The sequence below is a fragment of the Macrosteles quadrilineatus genome, unplaced genomic scaffold (assembly GCF_028750875.1).
Source record: "Macrosteles quadrilineatus isolate MER2022 unplaced genomic scaffold, UCM_ALF_1.0 Scaffold_1__1_contigs__length_201487025, whole genome shotgun sequence".
In the NCBI taxonomy this organism is placed as follows: Eukaryota; Metazoa; Arthropoda; class Insecta; order Hemiptera; family Cicadellidae; genus Macrosteles; species Macrosteles quadrilineatus.
This window is the reverse complement of record NW_026542594.1, coordinates 145,250,633-145,276,413: the sequence shown is the minus strand read 5'-3', so window position 1 is coordinate 145,276,413 and position 25,781 is coordinate 145,250,633. Positions and strand designations below refer to the sequence as shown.

General features: G+C 38.9%; 2 protein-coding genes across 2 annotated transcripts in view; one reads left to right on the top strand and one right to left on the bottom strand.

Moving 5' to 3' along the window:
- LOC128986491 (adipocyte plasma membrane-associated protein Hemomucin-like) overlaps positions 1-25,781 on the bottom strand; it is a 438,949-nt gene that overhangs the window by 193,766 nt on the left and 219,402 nt on the right. The gene's annotated exons all lie outside the window — the stretch shown is intronic.
- The window catches only part of LOC129001295 (hemicentin-2-like), a 34,821-nt gene that overhangs the window by 8,088 nt on the left and 952 nt on the right, over positions 1-25,781 (top strand). Inside the window, exons 5-24 of the mRNA XM_054428548.1 lie at positions 791-994; positions 3,052-3,203; positions 10,343-10,487; positions 14,892-15,022; positions 15,728-15,887; positions 20,193-20,489; positions 20,707-21,021; positions 21,356-21,472; positions 21,530-21,646; positions 21,706-21,822; positions 21,880-21,996; positions 22,054-22,170; positions 22,230-22,346; positions 22,404-22,520; positions 22,580-22,696; positions 22,754-22,870; positions 22,928-23,044; positions 23,102-23,317; positions 23,559-23,638; positions 24,950-25,084. Of these exons, the coding sequence (XP_054284523.1) occupies positions 791-994; positions 3,052-3,203; positions 10,343-10,487; positions 14,892-15,022; positions 15,728-15,887; positions 20,193-20,489; positions 20,707-21,021; positions 21,356-21,472; positions 21,530-21,646; positions 21,706-21,822; positions 21,880-21,996; positions 22,054-22,170; positions 22,230-22,346; positions 22,404-22,520; positions 22,580-22,696; positions 22,754-22,870; positions 22,928-23,044; positions 23,102-23,317; positions 23,559-23,638; positions 24,950-25,084 (3,005 nt within the window). The remainder of the gene's footprint in view (positions 1-790; positions 995-3,051; positions 3,204-10,342; positions 10,488-14,891; positions 15,023-15,727; positions 15,888-20,192; positions 20,490-20,706; positions 21,022-21,355; positions 21,473-21,529; positions 21,647-21,705; positions 21,823-21,879; positions 21,997-22,053; positions 22,171-22,229; positions 22,347-22,403; positions 22,521-22,579; positions 22,697-22,753; positions 22,871-22,927; positions 23,045-23,101; positions 23,318-23,558; positions 23,639-24,949; positions 25,085-25,781) is intronic.

Below are 25,781 nucleotides of genomic sequence, written 5' to 3'. Positions count from 1 at the left end.
ACCCTCCTAGCGTCACAAACATATTTTTTTAATAAATAAACAAACACCACTTCATTGTACTGACCAGCTGTTTCATTACTGAATTAAATTAAATCATGTAAACTTTGGAAGTATGCCAGGCGTAGCCCTTTGGAAATCAGCCTGTGGGGCAGAGCCCTTAGGAAGTTTGTCCATATAAATACTTTTCGGCAAATCTAAACACTTTAAGGTTCATTTTGATGTGCCATATGCCTATATTTTTATTTGGTAAATCGCCTTAAAAGTTTACATAAAATTTGATCTTATAATAGATGTCAGTAAATGTCACAGATGTGTTCATAAGAAGTGACTGATAAAAAAATGTATTACTTTTCCATAGTGTTATCGTGGGAATTCAGTTAAATAATGACTAACTAATAATTATTACACTTTTTTGTATGCAAATGAAATAAAACTATTGAAATACATGACGCATTCAGATAAAGTTTAAACATAGTTTTATGGTTAGGACAAAGTTAATGATCTCACATAGGATAATTTATTGTAATGAACTGTTGTAATATTCTATTTTGGGCGTGGTGTAGCTTAAAATGTTCAAGTAGAATCCTGTTATTTTTCAATTTGTACAGTTAGCACTTAGAATTCGACCTCGATCTTATAGCAAGTGCATGCATGAAGGAATTTAAAAAAAAAAATTTTATCTGCATAGTAATTAAATAGCCTTAGGAAATTTCAATGTACCAGTTGGTGTGAAGAGAACATACCATCAACTGAATAGGAATGGAACCATTAACAATACGGGTGATGTTAGGTAGACCGCTGCCCAGAGTGACCTGGTGGCAGGAGAACGCGCTGATAGACGACACGTTCGAGGCCATCGCAGACCGCAGAGTACGCAACGTGCTGCACATAGAGCACGTAGAGAGGAGACACTTGCACACTGCATACACGTGTCAGGCGTCCAACAACCACTACGCGGCGCCAATCTCCACCGCCGTCACCTTGGACGTCAACTGTGAGTTACATACAATAAGCACAGTGTTTACAATGTTTGTTTGGTAGAAAGGTGCGTGTGCTATGTATACTGTATACTGCATACACGTGTCAGGCGTCCGACAACCACTACGCGGTGCCAATCTCCACCGCCGTCACCTTGGACGTCAACTGTGAGTTACATACAACATGCACAGTGTTTACAATGTTTGTTTGGTAGAAAGGTGCTTGTGCTATGTATACTGTATACTGCATACACGTGTCAGGCGTCCAACAACCACTACGCGGCGCCAATCTCCACCGCCGTCACCTTGGACGTCAACTGTGAGTTACATACAATAAGCACAGTGTTTACAATGTTTGTTTGGTAGAAAGGTGCGTGTGCTATGTATACTGTATACTGCATACACGTGTCAGGCGTCCGACAACCACTACGCGGTGCCAATCTCCACCGCCGTCACCTTGGACGTCAACTGTGAGTTACATACAACATGCACAGTGTTTACAATGTTTGTTTGGTAGAAAGGTGCTTGTGCTATGTATACTGTATACTGCATACACGTGTCAGGCGTCCAACAACCACTACGCGGCGCCAATCTCCACCGCCGTCACCTTGGACGTCAACTGTGAGTTACATACAATAAGCACAGTGTTTACAATGTTTGTTTGGTAGAAAGGTGCTTGTGCTATGTATACTGTATACTGCATACACGTGTCAGGCGTCCAACAACCACTACGCGGCGCCAATCTCCACCGCCGTCACCTTGGACGTCAACTGTGAGTTACATACAATAAGCACAGTGTTTACAATGTTTGCTTGGTAGAAAGGTGCGTGTGTTATGTATACTGTATACTGCGTACACGTGTCAGGCGTCCGACAACCACTACGCGGTGCCAATCTCCACCGCCGTCACCTTGGACGTCAATTGTGAGTTACATACAATATGCACAGTGTTTACAATGTTTGTTTGGTAGAAAGGTACGTCTGCTATGTATACTGTATACTGCATACACGTGTCAGGCGTCCAACAACCACTACGCGGCGCCAATCTCCACCGCCGTCACCTTGGACGTCAACTGTGAGTTACATACAATAAGCACAGTGTTTACAATGTTTGTTTGGTAGAAAGGTGCGTGTGTCATGTATACTGTATACTGCATACACGTGTCAGGCGTCCAACAACCACTACGCGGCGCCAATCTCCACCGCCGTCACCTTGGACGTCAACTGTGAGTTACATACAATAAGCACAGTGTTTACAATGTTTGTTTGGTAGAAAGGTGCGTGTGTCATGTATACTGTATACTGCATACACGTGTCAGGCGTCCAACAACCACTACGCGGCGCCAATCTCCACCGCCGTCACCTTGGACGTCAACTGTGAGTTACATACAATAAGCACAGTGTTTACAATGTTTGTTTGGTAGAAAGGTGCGTGTGTCATGTATACTGTATACTGCATACACGTGTCAGGCGTCCGACAACCACTACGCGGCGCCAATCTCCACCGCCGTCACCTTGGACGTCAATTGTGAGTTACATACAATAAGCACAGTGTTTACAATGTTTGTTTGGTAGAAAGGTGCGTGTGTCATGTATACTGTATACTGCATACACGTGTCAGGCGTCCGACAACCACTACGCGGCGCCAATCTCCACCGCCGTCACCTTGGACGTCAATTGTGAGTTACATACAATAAGCACAGTGTTTACAATGTTTGTTTGGTAGAAAGGTGCGTGTGTCATGTATACTGTATACTGCATACACGTGTCAGGCGTCCAACAACCACTACGCGGCGCCAATCTCCACCGCCGTCACCTTGGACGTCAACTGTGAGTTACATACAATAAGCACAGTGTTTACAATGTTTGTTTGGTAGAAAGGTGCGTGTGTCATGTATACTGTATACTGCATACACGTGTCAGGCGTCCGACAACCACTACGCGGCGCCAATCTCCACCGCCGTCACCTTGGACGTCAACTGTGAGTTACATACAATATGCACAGTGTTTACAATGTTTGTTTGTTAGAAAGGTGCGTGTGTCATGTATACTGTATACTGTATGTGTGTGTACAGTGCGGCCTCTATGGGTACGACTGCTGGGAGACAACGTGCCTCTGTCCGCAGACCAGTCCCACGAGCTGCGCTGTGAGGTGGTCGGCGCCCGACCTCCCCCTCTGGTGTCCTGGTGGAAAGGCAGCATCCCCCTTAGACACACCAAGGAGAACGTACGTACACAGCTAATTCCAACGTCATATTACACCAGGGTTAGCTAAAAAAATGGTCTTATCTATCTGTAAAATGTCAAGGGTCATGGTCTTTTTTCTTACCATGAAAACCGTCAACAGTATAGGTAAAGTTTGTGGCGGTAGATCAGTCGATTGGCTGTTGCATAGCGATTGTTTACGTTTTTGATACAGCTTAATGTTTATAAAGTAAAACTACACAAATATTATAACAAAAATGGTATGGAACATAATTATACATCCACAAATGACGTAATTGGCCAGAATCTTATACGAATAACGTATGGTTTGGACAGTTCCATTTGAGCAATGCTAAATTATGTTTATCTTCAGGCCAGTAACATCCTTTGTTTATGTTTATGATCCATACAGTTTCTGTTCTAGTACTCATGTTAAACTAAACTATGTGTTCGTCAAATGGACGCAAACGATGACTATGATATAATTACCGATAGTATATCAATATTTTTATTGATATTATTTTATTTTTAGTTGTAAAACGACCGACGGAAATAGGCAATAATGTTTTTTATAACCAACTACCCGATAAGTTTTAAAATATTTACTTAAGTATGAGCTCATATTCTTAAATCTTAAGTAAAAAGTTTGAACACGGTGGCAAAGTGTTATGGACTATAGTGTAACTTGGGTGCCACCAAGCGTCAAAGCCGGCGGTTATATATATATAACTTGCTTTACGGATAAACAATTTTTGGTGGTCTAAACTGTATGTAAACCAATCTTTGTAATATCTGTCATTATTGTCCAACTCCGTATTACTTTATCATGGTATTTCATACAGTATATGATACCCCCCCCCCCCCCCCCCCCGGGACCAGATCTTACCATGAGATGAGGCCTACAGTAATAGCTTATTCCCTACATGGTTCACAACTTTGTTATATTTTCTTTCTGTTTTCTTCATTATTTTATGTTTTGTAAAACTTAATAGTTATAGTTAAAATTGTAAACATGTGTACTATATTAGCCAATTTAACGTAATTAATCACTCATTCATTTATTCATGGGAAATTCGCTAAAACCAACTGTACTTTGTAAAAACCCTGAGTACTAACAGCTTTTAATGATCATTAGTGGTTACAATTAAAATGTTGTAATGACATAATCAGAAATTTGAATTAGTAGTTTTTTCTAGATGTGTACTAAATTGAAAATGAATAATGTAATTATAACCTAAAAGCTAATGCTTCGCCTAAAGAGACAGCGGCTGTTTCCCAATGGGATTCGATCATTTAGGTTTTGAATTCATGTTTATGAATAGTTGATGAGCCTGCAATGCCACTTAAAAGCTTGTCCCAATATGTAAAAGCACAATTGATGTTTTATGGCGCCCCAGCAATTAAACTGACACGCTTTCTCCTTTTAGCTTGCAAACAACCCTTATCATGGGTGGTGGGAGTAACTATGTTTTTATGGGTGATATAAAAAAATCAATAATTTTGGAATCGTACTATTTACAGCAGTGGTTATGCCATTTTGATGGTAAAAAATTACCATATCATACTAAATTTAAATTTCAATCGTTCGAGCCAGCCTATGGAAAAATTAGATTTTTCTGTTTTTTTATGGGTTTGAATGGGAAATTCACGATAAAAATTAAAAATTTGTATAAATGAAGGCCATTCTTGGAGATACAATGAAATAGTTACCACATACAAAATCTCATCGAAATCCGCCCCCAGATGTAGTCTGTACCTCTGTACACATACACATACACACACAGACGCACCTAAGCAAGCACGCATGCATGCATACATCACTTCGAAAACAACTGTTTAGGGTTCATGTGGACTCAAAACTGATATTTCTACCCTTGATCGAATGGGGAGTGAGCTAGCGTAGTGGTTAGAGGGCGGGACTTCAGTCCCTGAAGTCCCGGGTTCGATCCCCGCCAAATCACCAATGGATTTTATCTAAGTGATAATGCCGCAACCCCTAGGTCTAGCCTAAAGTAATGTGAAAAACAATCCCATGCTCGTGCCTAGCGTCCTAGGACAAAAAAACCCTAAATCGAATATGTTGACTAAACAATACTTTCTCCACATACCTACTATAGGAAAGAGAAGCAAAAACACCTACAGACAGAGAGGTTAAAAAAAACCTGCATACTAAGGGAATTTCCATTTGCTTGATTGGATTTACATTAAAATATCTACTTTAAAATATCACAAAATGATTCCCTATTTAAATAGCATTAGTTTAACAAGTACTTAGGTTTGCTGCAACAGGAAGGGTTGAAAAATGTGTTTTTTGTGAAATGTTAATACACTATGTATTTTAGTATGAAATAAATGCATTTTCAAAATTGTATCAACATATATTCATAAACAAGCAAACTACAACAGTTATTTATCTATATCTATACTATTATCTAAAAAATCTAATGGTGTCTGTCTGTATGTGTATTACTAATAGGTACACAAACTACTGAACCAACTAGGCTTAACTTTTACAAAAATATAGCTACCATACCAAGGACCATTATAGGACTATTCACACTTTGATACTGACCGTGGGCTTTGCCCCTTTGGCTTTAAAGTTCTGAGGTGAGGATTTTAAAAGTAAATATTGATTTGTCTCCATGGTACATCAATGATTAAATCAAACTAAGGAAAATATCATAAAACTTAGCTGTACACAGTGTTCTTTTGTTTCTAAAATCAACTATGTCTGTTACTATGTTTACTCAATGGTAAGTGTGAAAATGTAATGAAAAAGGACTATGGGACTAAATAAAAGAACTGGTTTGTATATTATGTTGTTCGTTGATATTTTTTAGAGTAAAATCATAGATGCAATGAAACATATACAGTACCGTATTACTATTAAATTTTATTCGTCCTTGATCTTGATGTTTTGATAATCATTAGTTTAGTCTGCCATCTTAAATGCTCAATTTTATGTATAAATTAAATAATAAGTACTAAATATATATAACAAATGTGTTAAGGTGACACAGTACTCCCTATGTTAAAATGACAGTTTTTAGGTACACATAACTTTTACAAATATTAACCTATCAACTTGAAATTTTTGTACTAAGTTTAATACTTTATTACCAACAATAATATGAAGCAAAGAAAGATTTTGAGCAAAATTAAACTGTTAGTATCATTTTAAAAATTTTATAAAATACTAGCTTTAACCCGCGCGGGCTTTGCCCCGTTTAACTTCTTAATTTTCAAGATTATCTCGTTCGCATGGCTCAATCACGTCCTGGTTGAAGTTTGTTCGCTACGCTCACTCACCTTTAGGTTGGAGCTCGTTCGTTGCGCTCACTTGCATTCAGGTTAGCTCGTTCGCTACGCTAACTCGCCTCCAGGTTGAAGTTCGTTCGCTACGCTCACTCACCTTTTGGTTGCAAATTACCTGTTGTCATAAATGTAAAAGAAATAATAGTGCTGCACCCTGTTGGTAATCCTTGTAACTTTAATGCTATTGAACATCATAGAACAGAACCAACTTGTTTAATTGAAACAGCTGTTAAGATTCAATAATTCCATTCCTCATAAGGTTAACATGGGAAACTCCAGAGCCACTGGGGTGGAGCCCGAAAGGGTTTTTGAAATAAGAATATGCCTATATGTTAATCGGGAATGTGAGCTATCATCATGCCAAATTTCAGCCCAATCCGACCAGTATTTTTCGCGTTCACTTGTCACAAACATACATCCATACATCCAAACTTTCTCATTTATAATATTAGTAGGATTTTGTAATTTTTTAACATAAAATATTTTTTTATTTCAAAGATTTTTGGTTGTCATGGAAACTGATTCGTATTATTGTTCCTTATCATATTAGGAACACACACACCAATTTTTTATTGAAATCGGATTATAATTGAGGAAGAAAAGTGTACCTGACTAAAAACCACTTGACTTTCGGAAAACGACAAAAGTACCCCCTGTCACGGGTAGTAGTAGGACCCTTGGGCATGCTAAAGTAAGAGTGTATAAAAGTCGCTGTATAGCTTAAAATATTTTTTTCTTCTATAATATTTGGTATGTACGTGTTCAGAAAAGTGTGTTCTACAAAACTATATAATAAAAAATTTTAATGTAAGATTAAATTACTTACGTAATTCCCGTCACAGCTCAATAAAATATGTCTATTCAGGACATGTTTCGGTGTTAAAACACCATCGTCAGCTTCAGGTACATAGTGTGGAGTTGATTAGTTGTTGACATCATCAGAAGATAAACACAGTACGGACACGAATAAATACATAAAACAATGAAACATTAAAAAAAACAGGCCTGTTCTAACAAAAATGACCGACCGCACAGGTAGCAAGGGACAGACTACCTGTGCGGTCGGTCATTTTTGTTAGAACAGGCCTGTTTTTTAAATGTTTCATTGTTTTATGTATTTATTCGTGTCCGTACTGTGTTTATCTTCTGATGATGTTAACAACTGATCAACTCCACACTATGTACCTGAAGCTGACGATGGTGTTTTAACACCGAAACATGTCCTGAATAGACATATTTTATTGAGCTGTGACGGGAATTACGTAAGTAATTTAATCTTACATTATGTCCAACAGCTCAGGGGCTACACACATGGATTAAAAAAAAAAAAATTTAAAAAAAAATTTAATATTTGACAGCGTACCCTCTGCGTCTTGATTAGTAGTAGGACCTTGGACATGCTAAATTAGGCTGCAATCGTTTATAAAAGTAGCTGAAAATATTTAAAATATTTTTTTTTTCTTCCTTAATTTTTATTATCTACGGTACGTGTTCAGAAAAGTCTGTTCTACAAAACTAAATAATAAAAAAAATTAAAAAAAATTTATATTTGAGTACACTGTGTTACCTTAAGGGTGTGGATAGGTTTGTTTACCTTGGGGCAGAGTTGAATAGCAAAATCACTGTTGCGCAAGAAATCACAAACTGAATCATGGCTGGTAACAGATCATGCTAACCTTAAGATCCTGAAATCCAAGCTGATGCCTCGCAAGACAAAGATGAAGCTTTACAAAACTCTCATTAGGCCTGTTGTTACGTACAGTGCAGAAACCTGGTCCCTTTCTGACAGTGCAGAAACCTAGTCCCTTTCCGCATTGACACAAAGACCATTAGGGTTGAATTTTGTTTGTAAAAGCGTTGGCGGATGTGTATATTTTATACACAGATGTAAAGATCGAAATGTTTCGATTTCAGGTCCTCTTCCCGTTGCAAATCACGGGTACAACACAGCTAGTGGAGAATAAGAATAACATAGGGATTTTAAATTTACTATTATTTGAATTTTCTCCGTAACTATTAGGCGCATAATCATGCTTCAATATACTAAATAAATTGGTCTTTTAAGCTCTATGAAATGGTTTGAAAAGAAAATGCAAAATTTTATGTTTTTAGGGTCAAAATGGGTAAACTCAATTTTTACCCAATAAACATCATAGTCCGATCATGCTGGTTCGTGAACTCGTTCGAATTAATGTAGGTTTACTCGTTTACCAAATTGCATTAAAATCGGATCATTTTTGCTAGAGTTATCGTGCTTACACACACACACACACACCCACATTTATATATATATATATATCTCTATATATAATTCCGTAAGTCAAATTTTTGTAAAGAAATTGTGAGTGACTGGATGGCCGTAGAAGGATGGGAGGGGTCTTATTTTAAAGGTCTTGACGTTAATTTTGAGGGAAAACTATTCATTTTTCTTATTTTTTATTATAAATTCGCAACAGAATAAAACTTTTCCCATTAAAACAACATGGGGTTTATATATATATATATAAAACGGGTAATGTGTTTTGTCTCTAGGGACCTCAAAACGAAAAAGTAAATCGGTTCCGGGTCCAGGTCTTACCACGAGTACTACGGTAATAGCTTATTACCTATATATAAAATTAGCTAAAACACGTTGAACACAATATAAAATACCTTAATTAGGAAAACTTGTATTTTGGTGTTATGTATCACTAAAACCCTTTATGGAGTTAAGACACTACTGTACTTTAATTGTTACTACAGTAGTCCCAAGAATCAACGGCGACGCTGTGATTACTAATTATCAACAAATTATACAAATCTTTGAGTATTGATTTAACTTCGTGACATGTCGTTTAGTACTGCATATCTACTACTTAAGACATTGATCTGTTAAGAAAAATAAATTAAAAGTTTTTTTATGTTAAAAAGCATGAAAAAGAAATTATAGTTATGACCATTTATATTTCTATTCATATTGCACTCATTTTACTTTCTAATAATGTCTGTGATAGGTGAATACAAAGGATAACTCTTTCATAACTCTATGTGAGTTCAATATTATTACAGACGTCCTACCACCTCATAACATCGTCCCATCTCGTGATTTTCTTGTATTAGACGTCGTCAGATGGCAACAGGTCGGTGAGCACGCTACAGTTCGTGCCTACCATCGAGGACTCTGGCTGGCAAGATCCTGTGTATCTGCTATGATAGTCCCATCTTGTGATCGTTCTTGTATTACAGACGTCCTCAGATGGCAAAAGGACGGTGAGCACGCTACAGTTCGTATCTACCATCGAGGACTCTGGCTGGCAAGATCCTGTGTATCTGCTACGATCGTCCTATCTTGTGATCGTTCTTGTGTTACAGACGTCTTCAGATGGCAAAAGGACGGTGAGAACGCTACAGTTCGTATCTCCCATCGAGTACTCTGGCAAGATCCTGTGTATCTGCTATGATTGTCCTATCTTTTGATCGTTCTTGTGTTACAGACGTCTTCAGATGGCAAAAGGACGGTGAGAACGCTACAGTTCGTATCTCCCATCGAGTACTCTGGCAAGATCCTGTGTATCTGCTATGATTGTCCTATCTTTTGATCGTTCTTGTGTTACAGACGTCCTCAGATGGCAAAAGGACGGTGAGAACACTACAGTTCGTATCTCCCATCGAGGACTCTGGCTGGCAAAATCCTGTGTATCTGCTATGACGTCCTATCTTTTGATCGTTCTTGTGTTACAGACATCTTTAGATGGCAACAGGACGGTGAGCACGCTACTGTTCGTGCCTACCATCGAGGACTCTGGCTGGCAAGATCCTGTGTATCTGCTAGGATTGTCCTATCTTTTGATCGTTCTTGTGTTGCAGACGTCCTCAGATGGCAACAGGACGGTGAGCACGCTACAGTTCGTGCCTACCATCGAGGACTCTGGCAAGATCTTGAGTTGCCGAGCCAACACACCACTTATATCCGACACCAGTGTCGAGGACGGTTGGCAGTTAGACATTTACCGTGAGTAAAGTAATAGACAGGAATGACATTACGTTTTCAACCGCTACCATAATAATATGTGTTACACTTAAGATTATTTTACTATGGTTATTTGTGTAACTAGTGTGCAAAGTGGTACTTTGCACTCGCGTACACATTATATTTTCCCTCAGTTACTATAAGGCATCTATATACATAATAATAGGCAAGAACATGGGCCTTATGGGTTGTCATGCTGGTGACAAAATAACAACAAAATATAAACAGAAAATTAAAACAAATAGAAGAAATTACAATCACATATTTTATTTACAGCGTGGGGTGAAAATAGAGAAGCCTGTACATTATATATATTTGGTCAAATTTTCGAACAATGGACGACCACTAGTATAAATAATTATTACTCTTTCAAACACTATACAATACGTTTTTAGTTTAGGTTAAATCCAAGGATTGAACGAAATACGAAACACTACACCAGTTGGTCGTAGCCGTAGTATCTTTGTTTCCAACTTATTTTAAAGTGTACACGGATTACGTGCATAATAGAACCACGCTTTTTTGTGTTGTTTCGTTGGAATCCTGATGTGCGGCAAAGTGTAAACCGTACGGCAAAGTATAAACCGTACGGCAAAGTATAAACCGTACGGCAAAGTATAAACCGTACGGCAAAGTATAAATATGCAGCAATTAGCAGCTTTCTGTGCTATAAACAGAACAAGGAAGCCAACTTTGTCGGGTGACTGTAGGAAAAATCTATTTTGTGGCTTGAATTAATTTTTAACAACATATTTATTTAGCAGTACCAGTTGGGTAATTTTCATTCGTTCAATTGGTTTAATATATGCTTGATTTATAACCATCAGTATTATTTTGTCTAGTAAAAGTTCTTGTTGTTGTAATATATTTAATTATTATATTGTCATTCTTATATTTATATTTTGGATTAAATTGTTTGAAAACTGCAACCAGTGAAGACAGACCTTTTTCCCTAATTATATTTATATTGTATTTTGATTATTCTTGTAATTTTTTTTATGTGTAATGCAAAAATATAATTGACATAATTCTTTTTCGTAGCATTTTTGTTGTAAAATAAATAAATATAGGAGTGTCTACTGCCTATCAGTATGTTACTAACGCCTGTATGCCCAAGTAGTATACACCACTGTGTTTACTTTTCTTTCTAATTAGGGTTTAAACAACACATAGCTTTCTAGCTTGCAATTAAATGTATGTGTTTGATGTTTCGAGTTTTCATTATCGTTGAAGGATTTATAGAGCCTACATTTATAGTTATACTTAGAAAATACCAATTACGTCATAATTATTTTTTCGAATGTACCAACTATTTTGGCTTTAGTGATACGTCATTCAAAGTAGTCATAATTAAATGGAAGTAAAATAAATATGTTTATTTTATATATAGAAACGAATAATATGCTAATGAGCTTAGGAACAATGGCAGTAAAATAACCTACGAAAAGAGTCGTAGACGTTTATATAGGTTATATTCTGTCAAGATACTACATTACGGTAGTTGCCGAAACATGTTGTGATATTGAGAAAGTAATAACAGACAGTAGGAGTATCATATGACAGTGAAATATTGTAAAAAAGCGCCATGAGAATTCGTACTGAAATTGCAGTTTCCATCACTTTACTTTTTGTACAAACGTTTTAAGTAATATTAAGTAATCATGGCATAATTATTAATTATATGCTAATGATGCCAATGTCCCTCTAATATATACCTATTTTTAGTTTCTTTGCTTCATAATTTGTAATTAAAATTTGTTGAAAAAACTATAATAAATTATATAAAAATATCTAAATAACGAGATGTGGAGATTTATTCAACAGATCGAGATAAGTAAATATCCACATATAACGTGTTTAAAAAATTTGTATAACAACGTGAGTGCTTGTAAGTTTGGTTCAAAATTGTTTGACAACAAATGACTATTAAACACAATTTAGTGACATATCGTTCAGCTAACCATCTACTACTACGACACTTTATAAGGTGTAACTCCCCTTGCTTTGTACGAATCATGTGGGTGTAATTAACCATGTATGATATCATTTTAACCATTTTCTGAAATAAATACAATCACAATACTGTTGTATTGGCATTATTAGCGAATTTCCCTATGGGGAAGTAGCTATTACCGTAGGTGACACGATGTGGGATAAACTTCGATGAGTTCGCAAATCAGCATGATCGGACCATGGAAACGGGGATGTATGGGTTAAAAATTGTTTTATCTCATTGTTGACCCACGAAACACAGAATTTCCCAATTACTCTCTAGACCTTTTTAAAGACCTTAAAAAACCAATTAATTCAGTATATCAAAGTTTTTTTGTATGGTTATTAGTTACGGATAAAAAAAAAATAATTTGATAATTCCCATGTTACTCTTATGGAGAATATAGAAAAATGTTGTAGTTTGCTTGTTTATGGAGATATTTTGATCAAACTTGGATTTTTTATACTAAGCTATTAATAATTTACTAAAAACACACTTTATTAGTTTTTCTGTGGCAGCAAACCCAGGTACTCGTTAAACCTACTGTTATGTAAATAGATTTAATTAATTGAAAATCAATTCAGGCAAATGGAATTTCCCGGCTTGGCAGGTTTGCTGCGGCGGGGTATTAAAATATATATTTGTACTAATGTGTTAAAAGCAAGCTTGTTTCATTTATATGAGATTTTTAATAGTTTGGATACGGTAAGAATATTTTTTAAGTTTTCTAGGGTTACATACATAGCCCAAGCCTCAAAAATGTTTTCGGAGACGAAGCGCGGTGAAAGAGCTTTTCAAACGCCTTTAGGATGTCAAGATAAATGACGACAGTTTATCCTTTTAATATACAATGGCCAGCTCTGAAAGGTCCCAGAAATTAAAACTGTCCTCTAAAATTAGTAAATACACTTTATTACTAATTAATTTATATTTATATATATAATTTATTTTTCTAAAAATAAAATTAGAGCATGAACAGTTTACCGTTATTGTACTTTGAAAAACTAATCTAAAATGCCTTACGTATTTAACACGTTAAAAAAAATCCATATACAAGTTAAATTGTGTTCAAAAATATTAAAGCAATTAAAAGGAATTTGTTATTACCTTTATGAACTAAATAAAATATTATAATATTCCACTCGTTTTATGAATTTAACAAAAAAGACAAATATTATTGTAGAAATACTTAAAATAAGGTTATATTTATCTCCATTCAAATGTTATTTTTTTAATTATTACGTAATAAATTACATTAGATGCTATTTTAAAAGCTGTTTGATAGAAGTATTTTTTATGTTATTCTCATAAAATATAGGAATTATAGGATATAGGAATATAGGAATAAAATATTGCCCGAATGTAACGCCATCACCTGGGCCATACCACAGGGTCTTGTGTTTTAGATTGTGACCATGATCACATTCACGTGTCTGTTGCAGATGTGCCTATAGTATTGTTGGAGATGGGCAGCAGCAATAACGCCAGCTCTATACATTAGGGTTGTGTTTTAGATAGTAATGATCACATATACGTGTCTTTTGCAGATGTGCCTATAGTATCGCTGGAGATGGGCAGCAGCAATAACGCCAGCTTTATACAGGAGGGTTGTGTTTTAGTTTGTAATGATCACATATACGTGTCTTTTGCAGATGTGCCTATAGTATCGCTGGAGATGGGCAGCAGCAATAACGCCAGCTTTATACAGGAGGGTTGTGTTTTAGTTTGTAATGATCACATATACGTGTCTTTTGCAGATGTGCCTATAGTATCGCTGGAGATGGGCAGCAGCAATAACGCCAGCTTTATACAGGAGGGTTGTGTTTTAGTTTGTAATGATCACATATACGTGTCTTTTGCAGATGTGCCTATAGTATCGCTGGAGATGGGCAGCAGCAATAACGCCAGCTTTATACAGGATGGTTGTGTTTTAGTTTGTGATGATCACATATACGTGTCTTTTGCAGATGTGCCTATAGTATTGCTGGAGATGGGCAGCAGCAATAACGCCAGCTTTATACAGGAGGGTTGTGTTTTAGTTTGTAATGATCACATATACGTGTCTTTTGCAGATGTGCCTATAGTATCGCCGGAGATGGGCAGCAGCAATAACGCCAGCTTTATACAGGAGGGTTGTGTTTTAGTTTGTGATGATCACATATACGTGTCTTTTGCAGATGTGCCTATAGTATCGCTGGAGATGGGCAGCAGCAATAACGCCAGCTTTATACAGGAGTGTTGTGTTTTAGAATGTGATCATGATCACATATACGTGTCTGTTGCAGATGTGCTTATAGTATAGTTGGAGATGGACAGCAGCAATAACGCCAGCTTTATACAGGAGTGTTGTGTTTTAGAATGTGATCATGATCAGATATACGTGTCTGTTGCAGATGTGCCTATAGTATCGCTGGAGATGGGCAGCAGCATCAACGCCAGTTCTATACAGGAGGGGATGGATGTCTACTTTGAATGTAACATAAAGTCAAACCCTTGGGCGTCTCAGATCAGTTGGCTACATAATGTAAGTATACTTTTAAACAAATATTGTATTTTTGTCATACAAACGTTTTAGTTTATAATAGTAGTAAGCCTGTCCATTAGCGTAATTTATTCTGAAAGGTTTCGGGTGCGGGTGGTCTGGTGGTTTTTGGTTACTGTAGAGCTTCTGGAACGTCTATCCTGGAGACTGGCACAGAATAAAGTGTAACTGACAGAGGACTGGATATTCACAGATTGGCTACAAGGTCTATTTATTGTATGGATATCTCAAGGTTCACGGTTCATCCCAAGAGAGTTCAATCTGGAAGCAATAGGAGGAGCACTTGGCTATTGGATCATCAACTAATGACGCTAACGAACAAAAGTCGACCTTAGTTAGTAACATGTCCAAGGTTTGGATAGTTCCCCTTCAAAAACATAAAAATGCGAATAGTATTAAATGTTTAAAAGGGTTTCCTAGCTTTTAATCATGTCATTACATTCTTTGGCGCACACCGCAAGTTGTAAATACATATATCTACAAAACAAATAGCTTTTAGTTGTATTGCAAATCCCATTACAGAATAAACCATACAATTATTTATGAAAATATGTAAACAACCATGTGCGCCTCCATTTTGATATGCAACTTGTTTTACTCAACGCTCAATGTAATTTTTTTCTGCAGGTAAGAATCGTCAGCATTTTATTCAAAAACGCTACGATGTTAATGTAATGCTTGTTGCAGGGCCAAGAGATAATGAGCAACTCCAAGGGCGGTGTATTGGTCAGCAACCAGAGTCTGGTGCTGCAGGACGTCACCAGACAGCGCGCCGGTCGCTACACTTGTCTGGCAGTGAACAGCGAGGGTGAGGGTGAGAGCAACACTGTCTACCTAGACGTTAAATGTAAGTAAGCCTACTACAGTGAATGCGTAGACTATACACTTAACAGACAGACAGAGTCTGGTGCTGCAGGACGTCACCAGACAGCGCGCCGGTCGCTACACTTGTCTGGCAGTGAACAGCGAGGGTGAGGGTGAGAGCAACACTGTCTACCTAGACGTCAAATGTAAGTAAGCCTACTACAGTGAATGCGTAGACTATACACTTAACAGACAGACAGAGTCTGGTGCTGCAGGACGTCACCAGACAGCGCGCCGGTCGCTACACTTGTCTGGCAGTGAACAGCGAGGGTGAGGGCGAGAGCAACACTGTCTACCTAGACGTCAAATGTGAGTAAGCCTACTACACTGAATGCATAGACTATACACTTAACAGACAGACAGAGTCTGGTGCTACAGGACGTCACCAGACAGCGCGCCGGTCGCTACACTTGTCTGGCAGTGAACAGCGAGGGTGAGGGCGAGAGCAACACTGTCTACCTAGACGTCAAATGTGAGTAAGCCTACTACACTGAATGCATAGACTATACACTTAACAGACAGACAGAGTCTGGTGCTGCAGGACGTCACCAGACAGCGCGCCGGTCGCTACACTTGTCTGGCAGTGAACAGCGAGGGCGAGGGTGAGAGCAACACTGTCTACCTAGACGTCAAATGTGAGTAAGCCTACTACAGTGAATGCATAGACTATACACTTAACAGACAGACAGAGTCTGGTGCTACAGGACGTCACCAGACAGCGCGCCGGTCGCTACACTTGTCTGGCAGTGAACAGCGAGGGCGTGGGCGAGAGCAACACTGTCTACCTAGACGTCAAATGTAAGTAAGCCTACTACACTGAATGCATAGACTATACACTTGACAGATAGTCGGCCATACGGGACAATGCGTGATCAAAACTATGTACTCTGCAGCGTTAAAGACCACGTAGTAAGCACAAGTCCTCTTAACATTGAGGGCATGGTAAATATTGACTATTAAAGTGGATGGTAAATATAAAATCAATTTGAAGAATTTATGTACAAGTTAAACGTTAGTGAAAACTGTTCATCACTCAACATTTAAAACTAGATGTGAAAGAGTCAGCAAAAAGTAGTTTTCATGAACGTAAGGCCCCGTTTATGTAACAAGAGCGGGAGCGGTAGCGATTTTCAACACCATTGAGTTAAATGGGGCTGTTTATGCACGAAGAGCGATAGCGGTAGCGGTTGACCTCCCGCTGCGGTTTCTAATTCGACCGCTGTGTAGTTAGAAATCGCAGCGGTTCGGTTGCTTGGGATAGAGCGGTCTTCAACTACATTGAGTCAAATGAGACTGTTTATGCACGGCGGGAGCGGGAGCGGCTGCAGCCAGGGTTGCCAACTTGACCCACGCGCACGTGCACTTAGGACAAATAGCTGTGTTAATTATGTGGCAGAGTTTGAGTTGGCAAGACTGTGTCCCCCTTCCATTCTCCGTTGACCAACCACAATTTTGACAAAATTTTCACAGTGGGAGCGGGCCCGCTATCGCCCCGCTCCCGCTCTTGGTGCATAAACGGGGCCTAAGGAGCCTGTAGGCTGGTACTTGTTAATACTGACCACTAAGCACTCGGTTTTTCGCAAAACAGTTCATTACGTCTGATGCAAAATAATGAAACTGTTATGTCATGACCCATCCATGTATAGCCCAAGAATGGTGCTAGAATGGTTGTCAAGATTTGTAACTATAAAAACTAACTGTGACTACTCATAGAGTTAGTTTTGTTTACTTGAAGTACACGTTCAAGCAAACCATTGTAGTTATTTTATTAGCCTGGGAAGACTAATGTTTGATTTGTCTGCCAGTTTTCTAACACAGTCGTGTTGCATATTTCTATAAGTAACATTTTCGATAGTGAGGTATGCCACTTTTTCCAAAATAAAGTATCATTTACTGTAACAGTTAAACCCTAGTTTGACACTTTAACAATATATTAAAGCAGAGAATAACGCTATGTAATGAAAGCATGAAATTAATGCTTAAATATTCGAGTATTCGAGGTAATCTTTAAAAACCTGAAACTAGAACAAAGTTCTGTTTCCCTTAGCTTTTACATTGAAACATTGAATTTATGGACGCACTGGTGGTGAACATCGTAAACCCAATTAATTGAGTCGATGCGATGCGACGGTCGTTGCGATTTCGTTATATTTCCAAGCATGCACGGTGTTGTTTTATAAATTGAAATCCGCAACATTAAATCACTTTTTACAGCGATACACTACAGGTCATCCAATTACCCAGACAGCACACTTTATCCCAGGGACATCCCATATTAGTCCCATATGTCCTGAGAATGTCTCGGGATATGTGCGCTATCCTCAGGATATCCCGCAAAATCCCGGGACGAGTACGAAATCCACAGGATATCCTACAATATACCGTAATGTCCCGGGATTTGTAAGTTAACCTCAGGATATCCTGTAAAGTCCCGGGATATGTACGAATGCCATATGATATCCCAGAATGTCCCATGACATCCCGGGACATGTGCAAAATCCACTGGATATCCTGTAATGTCCCGGTAACAAACTGAAGAAAAAAATACTACCACTGATGAAATGTACAGTATATCTAAATTTAAATGTTCAACAAGGCCAATATATAATAATTTGTTTTTTTCACTAGTGCTTTCAGAAACTTGGTTTCCATCTTCAGGCTGTGTTTACACTAGTACAAAAAGTAAATATTTACTTAATAAATTAATTTTAAACAAAGTTAAAACAGATGATTTAAAGGATATTGGAAAAATAAAAAATAATATTAGAAAAATTAATCTTTTAATTTTTGATATGTTACAGTGTTGTTCTTGATGTAATTATTTTCAGTAATTCCGAATTTATAATTGGGCCGTCTTCATTATTTAACAAATAATTTTGGTCTGTTTTTTTTCTAAAAATAAGATTCCCACGCATTAAGATGTTGAGGTTTTATAATTTATTTTAAAAGTTTAAGGTTTCCCAGATTGAAAATATGTCTTGTTAATACTATGGCTAGCAAGGGTTGACTTTACTTTACTGACATATTACTACCACTGAGTTCAGGAAAACTAGAGTTCTATCATAGTTGTGTGGAATGTGAATTTAATTCTAACTTTAAATTAAAAAAACAACAAAAACTAATTTTAATCATATAACAATCAATTATTACAGTGCTAATCTAATGGTGATTAAATAATCTATATTCAAATACCAGTATCCTCTCCAACTACCAGAAAAACAATTCAACTACTTGAGGCCTAAACAGATTAACAGAATCATATATAGCCTATACTGTAGTATCAAAAATATTTTAAGTATTGCGACCATTGCAACTGTCGGCTACTCTTTAACCACTTGAAAACACCCATAATCAACAAGCGCAGATAGCTCAGGAGGTAAGGTAAGAGGCTCACAAGGCGAAGGTACCAGGTTCAAAACCCGTCTGGGCCAAAAACTTTTTTCTCGTTTTTTTCTTCAAAATTTGTGTTTATTAACTATTTAATCAATTTACTAAACTTATAATTAAGCTTTTCATACTAAATCTATATTATTTTGTGTCCCAGACCACACTTTATCCCAGGGACATCCCATAGTAGTCCCATATGTCCTGAGAATGTCCTGAGGACTACCCTGGGATGACCTCGGATGTCCCACGGATATGCGTGTGAGCTTATCCGTAGGACATCCCCGGGCGGGGACATTAGGCATTCCTGTGGATATCCTGTGATATCCCAAGTTGTCCATAGGACCACTATGGGATATCTTGCATATCCTGTCGCAATATCCGTGGGATGTCCTGAGGAGAAAGTGTGCTGTCTGGGTAGGATGTGATATAAATGCTCTGTATCGGTGGTGAATTTAATTTATATTGTGGGTAGCGGAGATTAACGTTTAGTGGAAATAAACTTGTTATTTTAAAACTTCACCAATACACTTTTAAATGATTGTAGAAACATAAGTAAATAAAGCAATCCCTAAAATCAATAGGCCTATCTGTTTTGAAATGTCGATTTAAGCCTTCCCGTTTAACGACAGTTTTTTACATTTATTACTTAGCAAAATCAGATTAATTTTTCTAATTTATTATTAAAATGATATATTCATGTAAGCTACAGTTCGTGGACGGTTTACGAAATGCATCCTGTATAACATTTAACATTTGAAAGATCTTTCACATTTGAGACCAATGACAAAAGATTTAAAATGTAATTATTGAAGTTCTTCAAATAGTTTTAGAGAAAATCCTTCAATATTCTTTTTAAAATGGTACAGAGAGATCCCATCAGCTGATGATTGTATGCCCACAGATCGACCCGTGTGTAGACACCCGGACGCCACGGTAGGGGTGGGTCGCCGGGAGACGGCTAAGGTAGTGTGTGACATGGACGCCAATCCTGCAGACTTGCAGTTCTTCTGGTGGGTCAACAGTACCAGCGGCAGCGGCCTGGTGGAGTTGCCACACTCTAACTGGACGACAGATCGCTCACGCAGCACCGCCCTCTACACCCCCAGGTCCGGGGCTGACTACGGCACCTTACTGTGTCACTCTCGCAACCACCTGGGCCCTCAGCAGGAACCCTGCGTCTTCCACATAATTCCAGCTGGTGTGTTATAATGAAATTCTAGAATGTAGAAGTCAGGAAATTAAGGACATTTTTGTTCGTCCATATTTTGAGTCAAAAATGGGCGGAGGATTTAAGCTGAATTAACAAGGTGATCGCCCTGTTACGGTTTTAAAAGATTGCTATCACAATAGGGTTTATTCAAAAGGTAGACATAATATTGATTGTGTCTGATGAATCTGTATCCTTGTCGTTCCAGGCAGACCAGACAGTGTAGGGAACTGTTCAATGGTAAACCAAACGGACGACAGTGTTCAGATAGAGTGTGATGCAGGCTTCGACGGTGGGATCTCCCAGACGTTCCAGGTGGAGGTGTACGACTCCGCATCTCAGACTCTGGTCACAAACCTATCGAGGGAGACCCCGAGCTTCGCCCTGCAGGGCCTCGCCCCAGGCCAGCTCCTCGACCTGCTCCTCTACGCTCACAACTCCAAGGGCCGCAGTGACGTCAGCATGCTCTCTGTCGCCACGCTCAAACCTGACAGACGCATAGACAGCTTTCCGCTGCAGCTCTGTAAGTGATTATGGTGGTTTTGTATATCTTGAATCTAGGAAAAAGATTTACTCGTTTTTTACAGCTTTCGATGTAAGGTGTTTTATAAAAAAAGTAGGATTTATGACTTATGACAAGAGTCCGTCTTATTCATTCCTTATTTTGAGGAGTAGTTAGAGCACGGGACTTGAGGTGCTGAGTCAGTTGACGCCACTGGCCGTGGTGCTGGCAGGAGTCGTGCTGTCTCTGGTGCTGATAGCTCTGGCAGTGCTGCTCGCGCTGAGGCTATACCTTAAGTGTAGGCTAAATGCTTGGGGGTAATATCCCAATACTAACTATCCTGTGTGTGGTGCAGCTCGGAGTCCGGTGCTGAGTCAGTTGACGCCACTGGCCGGGGTGCTGGCAGGGGTCGTGCTGTCTCTGGTGCTGATAGCTCTGGCAGTGCTGCTCGCGCTGAGGCTATACCTTAAGTGTAGGCTAAATGCTTGGTGGTAATATCCCAATACTAACTACCCTGTGTGTGGTGCAGCTCGGAGTCCGTTGCTGAGTCAGTTTACGCCACTGGCCGGGGTGCTGGCTGGGGTCGTGCTGTCTCTGGTGCTGATAGCTCTGGCAGTGCTGCTCGCGCTGAGGCTATACCTTAAGTGTAGGCTAAATGCTTGGTGGTAGTATCCCAATACTAACTACCCTCTGTGTGTGGTGCAGCTCGGAGTCCGTTGCTGAGTCAGTTGACGCCACTGGCCGGGGTGCTGGCAGGGGTCGTGCTGTCTCTGGTGCTGATAGCTCTGGCAGTGCTGCTCGCGCTGAGGCTATACCTTAAGTGTAGGCTAAATGCTTGGTGGTAATATCCCAATACTAACTACCCTGTGTGTGGTGCAGCTCGGAGTCCGTTGCTGAGTCAGTTGACGCCACTGGCCGGGGTGCTGGCAGGAGTCGTGCTGTCTCTGGTGCTGATAGCTCTGGCAGTGCTGCTCGCGCTGAGGCTATACCTTAAGTGTAGGCTAAATGCTTGGTGGTAATATCCCAATACTAACTACCCTGTGTGTGGTGCAGCTCGGAGCCCGGTGCTGAGTCAGTTGACGCCACTGGCCGGGGTGCTGGCTGGGGTCGTGCTGTCTCTGGTGCTGATAGCTCTGGCAGTGCTGCTCGCGCTGAGGCTATACCTTAAGTGTAGGCTAAATGCTTGGTGGTAGTATCCCAATACTAACTACCCTCTGTGTGTGGTGCAGCTCGGAGTCCGGTGCTGAGTCAGTTGACGCCACTGGCCGGGGTGCTGGCTGGGGTCGTGCTGTCTCTGGTGCTGATAGCTCTGGCAGTGCTGCTCGCGCTGAGGCTATACCTTAAGTGTAGGCTAAATGCTTGGTGGTAATATCCCAATACTAACTACCCTGTGTGTGGTGCAGCTCGGAGCCCGGTGCTGAGTCAGTTGACGCCACTGGCCGGGGTGCTGGCTGGGGTCGTGCTGTCTCTGGTGCTGATAGCTCTGGCAGTGCTGCTCGCGCTGAGGCTATACCTTAAGTGTAGGCTAAATGCTTGGTGGTAGTATCCCAATACTAACTACCCTCTGTGTGTGGTGCAGCTCGGAGTCCGGTGCTGAGTCAGTTGACGCCACTGGCCGGGGTGCTGGCTGGGGTCGTGCTGTCTCTGGTGCTGATAGCTCTGGCAGTGCTGCTCGCGCTGAGGCTATACCTTAAGTGTAGGCTAAATGCTTGGTGGTAATATCCCAATACTAACTACCCTGTGTGTGGTGCAGCTCGGAGTCCGGTGCTGAGTCAGTTGACGCCACTGGCCGGGGTGCTGGCAGGGGTCGTGCTGTCTCTGGTGCTGATAGCTCTGCCAGTGCTGCGCGCGCTGAGTCTATACCTTAAGTGTAGGCTAAATGCTTGGCGGTAATATCCCAATACTAACTACCCTGTGTGTGGTGCAGCTCGGAGTCCGGTGCTGAGTCAGTTGACGCCACTGGCTGGAGTCCTGGCAGAGGTCATGCTGTCTCTGGTGCTGATAGCTCTGGCAATGCTGCTCGCGCTGAGGCTATACCTTAAGTGTGGGCTAAATGCTTGGTGGTAATATCCCAATACTAATTACCCTGTGTGTGGTGCAGCTCGGAGTCCGGTGCTGAGTCAGTTGACGCCACTGGCCGGGGTGCTGGCTGGGGTCGTGCTGTCTCTGGTGCTGATAGCTCTGGCAGTGCTGCTCGCGCTGAGGCTACGCTCTCGTCAGCCGTCCACCCTCAAAACAGCCCCTGACTGCGACAAGCCACCATGTAGCAGTGTTGACAGTGTGGACAAGAACCCTGACATCATACCCCTCAACAACGGTCTGTTGCACTGCATGTTGAATTATATTAGATATTTACTTTATAAGTCAGACCATAATAATAATTTAGTTTCTATTTATAGATGTTGCAACGCCATTTAATAAACTAGTTTTTCTATCCACTCATAATTTTAGAATGAGAACCCCCCCTATAAGCTTAACACCCTATAAACACACTGATTTATTTACAAAATACGGTATGAATTTTGTCAGGTAATTATATCAATATAATTTTTTTCCAGATCTGGAAGTTTGCCTTGATAAGAAGCCGTTAGATGGGGGAGGGTTTGATATCCTCGAGACACAGGAGCTGAAACGTATGGTAAGAGTATGATACGTAAAAGTATATTATCAATTTATTGTTTTCTTTCTTACTAAGAAACTTTAGACGTGGTTATTTGTACCAAGTAATATGCTATACACTAATTAATTGTGTTAGATACTACAACTTATTCCAGCAATGTATAACGTAACATACATTCACAAGTTCTAAAATGCCTATTACGTTCGTTTAACATAAAAGCTACATTATGTTAAAGTAAGGACAGGTTTACAACATTAACAAGAAGATATAAGAGAAGTACTCACTTTACCACTGTAACAGTGCTCCAGTTAACAATGTTATAGCCCACTCTACAACTTTAATTTAGTGAACGTGCTCTGGGCAGCCATTTAGTTGTGTTTTGTTTTGATAAATTGCTTGTTTTTAAATGACCTGAATTCCTAGAGCATAGTTTAATTAATTTGTACGCTATGATGCTATTTGCTATATGACAACTTAATACATCTAAGATCGTTGTACATTACGTACGAGGTACGAGGTAGATTTAGTCCCCGGTTTATTATGTTAATGAACATTGCAGTTCAAAATCCCTTTATAAATACTAAACCCTGGTATTTTAGAGTATTTTATTTATTTTATTTATTTATTTATTTATTGTATTTTATTTATATTGTAGAGATGTCCATAATATAAATTTACTTATTTAAAGTTGATTGCCATATCTGCTGTTATTGCATGATAAATGTTTTTTTAAATATATTTGACTAATCTACGGAAAGAACATGGTCTAAGTAAACACAGTATTCACAATAACCATTCACAACCCTTAAAACAAAGGTATTAATTAATTATGTTTAACTTTTGCGCCATTATATAGTTGATAGTACGAGTTACTAGATAGATTGCTGCAACGTATGCTGTGGATAGCTGAAAAGCCCTAAAATTTTTATCCGTCATCGAAGAATTTACTAATAACTTTTACTCAATTGATGTCAACGTAAGTTAAAAAAATAAAGTCTCTTAGAGTCTATTAAACGTTAGTACTAGGCTATTGTTTGGATATGTAGGCCTACATTGTGCGCCGATATATTTATGTATTTGTTATTAACAAAAATTCCAACATTGGCTTTAATTGACAAAGTCAAGCAGTCAGGACAATTCAGCATTCTGTTTTATTATTATTTCAATTAACTCTTTATTTCGAGCTTTGTATAGTTTCCAAATATGTATAGTTTGAATTACCACTTGTGTTTTAATTAATAGATATGAAGATAAATTATAAATAACATTTTTATATGGAAACTTGTGTAGTTTTGTGGATGTAACAGAACACTGTTGTGTATGTCGCAGGAGGTGACGTATGCAGAGTTGTCCCTAGCGCTGCCTGTCGGAGGCGGCGTATACTCCAAGTTGCTGACGACACAACAGCCGTCTGCTGACCTCCCTCTACAGACAAGGGTATCCTCCTTCACCAAAGAGAGCTCGGTATAGCACTCGTAGCTTGTCTGCATGGTCAGTATGTCGTCGTCAATGTGTAGAAATTTTCATGTGTTTTTTATATGACTTATTTTGTGTTTTACTATTTTGTTTACTTGTATTTTACAGGTTGTCCTTGTTTACTTGTATTTAAGGCCTGCAGTTATGGGGTTGCAAAAAATTTGATTAAAAGGCGTAATTATTTGATCGTTAAATCACCAAATGCTTACTTCAGAAACACAAGTTTAATTTTGTGTATTGCCTTCCAGACTTCACGAATTATAATTCAAAGATATAGACGAGATATTTACACTACAACAATGTTTCAGTTGGCTTGTCGTGACGTCACTTTCTGGAATAATATGTTGTATTAACCAAATATAAATACGTGGAAAACCCCCTAGAGGCCTATCTTGATTATGTGTTCTCTTAAGGTAGGCTACTCGTATTTTTGAAAAAGACTTTTAACACTATATGACTTGGTTGAATGAAAATTTTTCCAGATTGAAATACCTTTTTTCAGTGTCTTTCCTATCAATGTTTCTGAAAACAACTTGTTCCAACAACTACTTGTTGTATGTATTGTTTTATTTTTACCTACATATAGGTTTACTTATCTACAGATTTATCTGTATTTTTTATTTAAGTTATACTTTGATTTATCATACAAAAACCTAGTCTAGTTTGTTTATGTTTGAAAAGTTGT